The sequence below is a fragment of the Bison bison genome, unplaced genomic scaffold (assembly GCF_000754665.1).
Source record: "Bison bison bison isolate TAMUID 2011002044 unplaced genomic scaffold, Bison_UMD1.0 scf7180017864304, whole genome shotgun sequence".
NCBI lineage: Eukaryota > Metazoa > Chordata > Mammalia > Artiodactyla > Bovidae > Bison > Bison bison.
The window spans coordinates 371,638-379,545 of NW_011494876.1; the positions used below are offsets into that span (position 1 = coordinate 371,638).

The window sequence follows — 7,908 nt, forward strand, 5'->3', positions numbered from 1 at the left end:
TGTGTGTGTGTGTTGATAGGCGTGTGTGTGTGTGTGTATCGATAGGCGTGTGTGTGTGTGTGGATAGGGGTGTGTGTGTGTGTCGATAGGGGGGTGTGTGGGTGTGTGTGTCGATAGGGGTATGTGGGTGTTGATAGGGGTGTGTGTGTGTGTCGATAGGGGTGTGTGTGTGCGTTGATGGGGGGGTGTGTGTTGTGTGTGTGTGAGCTGCACAGTATTCTCACGTGGACTGGGATGGCTTCTGAAAGGCTCTCCTTGGGCCAGGACCCCACTCGGGAGCTCCCAGGACCTTTGGTTTTCCATGGTCCAGGCCTGGGAGCTGTGGGGAAGCAGGAGAGGTCTTCTGATCCCCCAGAGTGCGTGTGCTTGCTCAGGCGAGGAGCCACCCGCCTGCTGAATGGCGGAGGGTGTGTGCCCCCAGTACTGAGGCGGTGGTGAGGGGCCCCTCCTCCTGCCCCCTCGGCCTGCCTTCTGTGCCCTTCAGAAGGGTCAGACACGGTCACGGGAATGTGTCCTGACCAGCCTAACACTATGTCCGACACTCAGGTAACCCTGGAGCCAGATTTAGGGCCGCCTTCCACGTGTGTGTCCCGCCCCTCCTTTAAGCTGAGTTCTTTAATTGCAGGTGAGGATGTCATTTTGGTCTCCTGCCAGGTCTTTGCAACTGACAGACACCATGACTTATTTCTCCAGGAGAGAAAAACTGTCACTCCCTGCTACCTTTACATACTTACTAATCTCTGAATTTATTTTCCTTCCTCCTGCCCTAGCCCAGAGTTCCCATTTTTTCAAGGATAGATGACTAATACGCTAGGTCACAACCCATAGCCACATCAGAGGTGCAGGGGGTGTGTTGGGAGGAAAGTGTGATTCTGACACTCAGAGGTGTGTGATTGGAGGTGTGGTCTGACCTGCTTACAGTAGGGAGATCATGCTAAGAGGCTGGCTCAGGTGAGGGCAAGGAAGCCTGGAGGGACACTGGTCCCAAGGGTGCCGCCCAGGTGAAGCCTGCGGTTCAGTGAAGAAGTCTTGTTCCAGGCAGTGCCTGGTGGCGCCCTCTGCTGGCTGAGGGCAGAGGCTGTCCGGCTCCCTCGCTCATTGTGAGAACCCCCTGGGGTCCCATCCAGAGTCTCCGGCCACAGCCACAAGAAATCTTCCATGGCCTGAATCAGGACCAGCCACGGACACGAGGTGCAGGAAGGCATTGGAGCCTTGTGCTTGTTTGTTGAACGACCCCGTGTAGTGCTCAGTTTACAGATCTCCTTCCAAGAGTCAAACCACATGGGTGTCAAGCCCTGGTGGGTTTCTAGCTGTGAGACCATTTTGCCCTTGGGATTCTGGTGGGCATGTCCCTCCCCACTTGGACCCAGATGACTGGCTGACCCAGCTCCACCATCGGGAAAGGAGAAGGGAGGACAACGCCGAGCAACCTGATGGTGACGTTTGCTCTCCCCTCCTGTTCCTCAGGATTCTGTCCTTCAATAACCTGACCCGGCTGGACGAGGAGAGCCTGGCCGACCTGAGTAGCCTGAGCATCCTGCGCCTCAGCCACAACTCCATCAGCCACATTGCGGAAGGCGCCTTCCGGGGACTCAAGAGCCTGCGTGTCTTGTAAGTCTTTCCCCGTTGGGTTGATGGGACAGCAAGCCACCTGCCTCACTGTATTCCCTTCTCACAGGTCTTGAATTGGAATTAGATCCAAAGCTGACTTGTGCCACAGTCTCAAACTTTAATATCATGAAAACAAGCTGGTTGAGCAGAAAACTGTCCTTCATTCCCCGTGGGGTGGTGCCTAGTGATGAAGCCTCAAACTCGTCACCACGCGCTGGTTCCCACACTGCTCCTGATGGGACGTGGGGTCCAGCCGCTGGAACTTTCCCAGACAGCACGCCGCCCCCAGGACAGCAGCCCAGCTGGGGGGCCGTCCTTGCATCCTGAGCCTCCCTGCAGTGACTCGTGGTTTGGTCCTGAGCATTTTTATCTGAGTGAGGGCAGTACTGAGGCGCGTGTTGGGCTAGCATCTCAACTTCTTCAGCACAAACTGCGTTCAGGAGCCCACGTCCATAGGAGGTGACGGGGGAGTCCTGTTTCTATCCCTGAGCCTCCTGAGGGTCGTTTAACCCAACGGAGGTGGTCGTGTCACCTTCCTCTCGGCGCCCAGTGAGGTGGAGGGAACTTTCAGAACTTGCTGCAGGGCGCTTTTCTGGAACTGAAATTTTTTAGCCATTGGCTTCCAAGAATTTCCAGGCAACAGAGAACAAGCAGCCAACCAGCCACAGAGTGGGGGTTGCGGGTCGGGGGCGGTGCGTCTGGATTTCAACAGAGGGTTGCGGGTCCTCCCTCCCAGGCCTGCCCCCTGCAGAAAGAGCGACTGCTCCAGCCTGATGGGGAGAAAGGCCCTTGCACTTGGCAGAGAGGGCTGAGAAAGCCATCACATCAGGCCGTCGCTGGGGAATGAGAAAGAACCCGGACACCAGACTATTCAAGCTGGGGTCAGTCTCCGAGCCCTGGCGGTGCTGACTGACATGGCCAGGATATTCAGATGGTACAGGCCAGAGAAGAGAGAGAAAACTGGCAGCCAGGACTGGAGCAGGGGGACAGGCACATAAAGCTGCAGCCCCAGGTCCCAGATGTTTCAGGACAAATAGGGAAGAACCGATGCCAAGGAGGAGGCCCTTCCGGCCTCCGAATTGCAGCTCTCTGCTCATGCTGCTGTAAAATAAAGGTCAGAGCAAGCGACGCACTCCATGGTCCAAGCTCCCTGCCCCGTTGGCTCTCCCGGGAGCCAGGAGCAGCATCCCGTCCTGTTCCTGGCCCACGTCTCCAGGGTTCCGGAAAGGAAGGTGTGGGAGACCTTGTGGAAAGTCGGAGAGGGCCAACCGGAGCGGCACGGGGGCATGGTCACCAGGTGGGGTGTCTTGCCCGGTGGTGACCTGCCCTTGGAAGCTAGGGGCAGGAAGCTGAGTCATCGGCCTTGTGATTCTCATTGTTGGAGGAGACCAGCCCGAGAAGTTGGCCTCATCCTCTCATCCTGGCAAGTGGGTCACAAGTCTGACTCAGCACCCAGATGTGCCTGGCTAGGAGTCAGCACCTGTGGAGGCCCTGGGGGGAGGTGGGAGTTCAGGGTGCCAAACCCGCTTGCCAGCCTGGAGGTGGCTACAGAGGGCCCTGTGCCAGGGGCTTGCTCTTCACCATCCCCCTCCTCTGTGGGCCTTATGGAGTCTCTCATCAAGTCCAGGGAAGGGACCCTAGGTGGTCGGAAAGTAGATGAGAACCTTAGGGAACCTTTTGGACTCATTCTCAGAGCAGTGGCCAGAAGTCCACCCTTGGTGAGTGGAATCCAGAGCAGGCTTTCCCCTGTGCCGTCTGCACCCCTTCCCCCGGGGCTGACCTTAGCCCACTGGGAGCAGCACGTGGAGCCCAGAAGCTGCTGGTCAGAGGCCCCTGTCGGCTTTGTTAGGAGGCTGAGAAAGCCAGGCCGCACGGCAGGGTTGCCTAGTGGTCATACCTCTAATTCTTTTTTTTCCTGTTTATTTCGCACTGGGGTGTGGCCAGTAAACTCTGCTGTGGTAGTTGCAGGTGAACAGTGAACAGACTCAGCCCTACATACGCATGTATCCATTCTGCCCCAAACCCCCTCGCACCCAGGCTGCCACGGAACACTGAGCAGAGTTCCCTGTGCTGTACAGTAGGTCCTTGTTGGTGATCCATTTTAAATATAGCCATGTGTACAGGCAAGCATAAGTTTGTTTTCTAATGCCTGTAGTCTTGGGCAGACATGCCGTCCAGGCATCTGGAATAGACTGGGATGTTCTGGGCTTCAAGGTGGCAGGCTAGGCGTGGGTCTCTCTTCCTACAGCAGACTGGATGCTAACTAAGCCTTCTGTGTCTCCTCCCCAGGGATCTGGACCACAATGAGATTTCGGGCACAATCGAGGACACCAGTGGCGCTTTCACAGGGCTGGACAGCCTCAGCAAGCTGTGAGTGTGGCCCTGAACGATCCGTGGGGCTGGTGCACAGAGGTGCCTCTTTCCACGCCCCTGCTCCCCCAGCACACACACCACTTTGGTTGTGGGTCCACCCCGGGTGGCATTGGCACATTCATTGTTCTTTTGTTCGGAAAGGAAAGTCTGCATAGGAAGGCAGGAGGCCTCTCCGCTTCTCTCTGGCCTGCTGTCTCCATACTGCCCCGGGCATTGGTTTTTGGGGGCTGGAGGCCTGTTGCATCTTCTTTCCTCTTCAGTTCTTGACTGATGTGAAAACAGCCAGCTTTTTTGTTGTTCTTTGCTCAAAGGAGCCTTGCCCTGTTATTCAATTTCTAGAAATTCTAAACATCTAAAGCCAAGTAACTCTCGATGGTTTAGAGACTTCAGGCAGTCTTTTTGTTGTCAATCATAATCTTAAAGAGAAACAATCATCACCAAGGGTGATGCAGTAGCTCTGTTTTTTTATTCAGGGTTTCCGGTGTTTGGGGTTTGTTTTTCTAAGCTCCTAGAATTTGCAAGGCGTGTGTATGTGTGCGTGCATGCCTGTATTACATCTAACTCTCAGGAGGCGTGTGTGTGTGTGTGTGTCTGTATGTTAGTGAGTGTGACATCTGACTATCTCAGGAGGTGTGTGTCTGTGTGTGAGTGTGTGTGACATCTGACTATCTCAGGAGGCTTGGCTGTGTTTTGCATTTTTCTGTAGTTGAGGAAACGAGAAGGGATGTTGCCCACGATCACACAGCTTCTGGTGGCAGGGCCTCTGTGGCCCCAAAGCCCACCCTGTCCCCTCCTCGTCCACTCTTTCTGCCTCTCACCAGCACTCTGCCGAGGCCGCCCTGGGAACATTCAGGCGTCCGGGTGGGAGCTGTTCCTACTGTTTACTGCCTCTCGAGTGGAGGGTGAGGAGGACAAGACAGAGAATGGTCACAGCTCCGCACTCCCCCTCCCCCGGCCTGTTTTGGAGACGGCGCGCCAAGCACGAGAGTAAAGTAAATATTTTGAAAGCGGCAGTGGAAGGCGAGGCTCCGGGAAAGCCTGTGGTGGGAGGGTCTTTCTGAGGAGTTAGCGTTTCTAATTTGTTTAGAAAAGTGGGGTTTTCACGCCTTGGGTGTTCCAGGAGTGGTGAGTACGCGTCAGCTGTTTTGACTTGAGGTCTCTTCCTGAGGAGCCTGTGTTCTGAGAGTGGGTCGGAAAAGCCTGGCGGCCGCCTTCTTCTCCCATAAAAATACTCCCTTCTCCCCCACCTCCTGGGCGCTTTGCCCTGCAAGCTTGGGAAGGGGACCACACGACAGAGCACAGAGGCCCATTGCTGACAGGGGAGCCCCAAGCTCAGGATGAGGCTGCTGGGGGCGTGGGCAGGGTTGTGGCCACCTGAGCAGCCACTGAGCTTGAGCCTCATCTCCAGCGCCTCGCCCGGCCCCAGCCTGACGAAGTGATGGCGAAGGTGGGGTCCTGTGTGGGGCCTGTCCATTCTGTGAAACCTGGAGGTGGTTCTTGGGTGTCGTGGCTTCCAGGAGGCTCTTCCCTGGCAGGTGAAGGGCAGCAACCCCCAGGGGCATGTGACCTCTGGTTCTGTGTAAGCCATCCTGTGTCTGGAGCCTGGAACTACTTCCTAATTGCCTGTGGTCTGTTCCCCACCGTGTTCTCCATTCCCTGCTGGACTACAGTAACAGTCCTGTGTAAAGTCCCAAGGTCTCAGCCCAAGAGCCCGGATCCCTGGCTTATGGTGAGCTGCTTGACACAGGCTCCTTGGAAACAGCTGGTTAACCCTGACCTGTAGAATAGTCTCCAGTCTCCTCCCACCCAGCTCCACTGACCAGGATCTTGGGCACGGAGGCTCTCCTGAGTGTTTCCAAAAAAGACAGATGTAAATAATTGGGGGAAACTGAGACAGTAACAGTAATTCCTTAATATCATTAAATACATGCAATCAGTTACTTAGGTCGGGTGGTATTTCGGTTCTGTCGCAAAAGAAAAAAAAGTAATTCTCTTTCTTGGTTAGAAAAGGAAAACTACGTGATGCAGATTCTCAGAGGTGAGGAATGAGAAGTGGGCAGACGGTAAACAGGACTGGCACCGTTACATGATGGTCACACTGTGAGATGGGCTGTGATCCTATGACCCTGGTGCATGGCTCTGGTTAGAAACCAGCATGAGTGGCGCGTGGTGGCCCCTCCTGCCCGTGAGGCGGGCCTAGCCTTCGAGGCCACGAGGCTTGTGGTTCTGTGTAAACCAGCCGGCATCCAGCTTGCAGCCCTTCCTAATGGCTAGTCGTGTTGAGTCAGCTTCAGTCACGTGACGTGGGAGGAAGCCGAGCTGCTTTGGTCTCCCTGGAGCGTTGCTTGAACGCTCTGCTCCGTGGCCATGACACCACGTCGCCCCGTTGAGCAGCCTAGTGGTGACTCTGTTGGACCCATTATCGGGGGGCAGGGGGCGCATGTCAGTGTGGAGGAGGGCTGTCCCCCTCAAGCTGCTGTCCATCCATGGGGCTGCTCTCAGGGCTCTGGGTCCCTCGAGCCTAGCTGGCTCAGCCACAGAAGCACCTGGGGGACAGAGATCGGGGACCTCCCTCGGAAGAGCCAGGGGACACGCTGTGTGGCCTGCACTCCCCTAGTCAAGGACCTGGGGTCCTCCCTGCCAGGCCCAAGGCCAGACTGAAATTAAAACGTTTTCCAAGAAAGGAACAAGTGAGCAGCAGAGCCATAAAAGGCTTCCCCCTGTGAAGCCCGCCCTGCCTTTGATTTTCCAGCTGCTGAACAGAGCCATCCGGGATGGGCTTTCCACCCAGAGCTTGCTGGCCGGGCATTACTGTGCTCACCCACGCGGTGGCCCCCCCCTTTCAGAATGTCAACGGGACACCAGGCAGGGCCCACGTGTGTCAGGGGGCAGGGTTTCTGGAGCACAGGTCAGTCACAGAGAAGAGCGTTCAGTCACTTGTGTGCAACAGGGAGACAGGTGCTGGCCCATGGCTCCAGCTCTCCCATTCCTGGGCATAGGCCCTTCAGTCTTTGTGGGGTGAGGTTAGCGAGAGCTGGGTTGGCAGGGGATGAGGGAGAGGGTTTGATAGGCGAAGCCCAGGGTCACTGCTCCAGGTCAGTGGTAGGGGGGACATCGGGCTGGCTGTCTTTTCTTGGGAGCCGTCATCGGGTGCAGCCACATTCGGTGGCCCCCAGCACATGGATGGGGATGCCCCCACGCCACAGCCCCAGCTCTCCTCTGCCCACACACTCTGGTGGGCAAGCCCAGCCCCCACCTGCAGACATCTTCTGGGGAATGGGAGGACCTGTTTCAGTCCACCAACAGGTCAATGAGCCAGCCCCTGAATAATTGAGAATTTGAGATTTTGTTTTATTACTATTGTCACCATTAGAAATAGCAGCCTGCCCTCACTGTCAAAGAGGTCAACATGACTAATACTTAATGGATAAAATAAAGCACAGTGTTTTTCCTGGATCTCATTTACGGAAGATTTCACTGAAGAGTTCACTACATTTTACTGGGACCTGGAGCATGCAGCAACTCGGCCTGGGGGATCTGAGAAAGTGCGAGGTTGGCAGCGCTGTCAGAGGCGCCGGGCTTCGGTGCCCCTCCGGGCTAGAGCTGGCTGCACTCGCCCAGCCGTGTGGGAGCCCCAGCAGGCATGGCCACTGGGTTTCTGGGTGTTGGGTTTGTCTGTCTTAGAATGAAAACCTCAGACAGCAGTCATAGAAGCTCTTGCAACATGAGATTGTTTTCACGTTCATGCAGACCGCTTCCTAGAGAAGGAAAGGGCAAAGGGTTGGGTGGCCTTGGTGCTCTTTGCCCTCGGAGGCGGGAGCTAGAGCTGCTGCATCTGAGGGCCAAGCTCAGGGTCCCCCTGGGGCCGCTGCGACACTGCGGGGCCAGCGCAGCTCTGGGGCCCAGCGGCCCGGGAGCAGGTGG

At 56.3% G+C, this 7,908-nt stretch overlaps 1 protein-coding gene across 3 annotated transcripts in view; it reads left to right on the plus strand.

The window, feature by feature from the left end:
* LRIG1 (leucine-rich repeats and immunoglobulin-like domains 1) overlaps positions 1-7,908 on the plus strand; it is a 115,422-nt gene that overhangs the window by 89,452 nt on the left and 18,062 nt on the right. For all 3 annotated transcript variants that reach the window (XM_010851510.1, XM_010851511.1, XM_010851513.1), the window contains exons 8-9: positions 1,468-1,611; positions 3,901-3,981. In XM_010851510.1, coding sequence (XP_010849812.1) covers positions 1,468-1,611; positions 3,901-3,981 — 225 coding nt within the window. The remainder of the gene's footprint in view (positions 1-1,467; positions 1,612-3,900; positions 3,982-7,908) is intronic.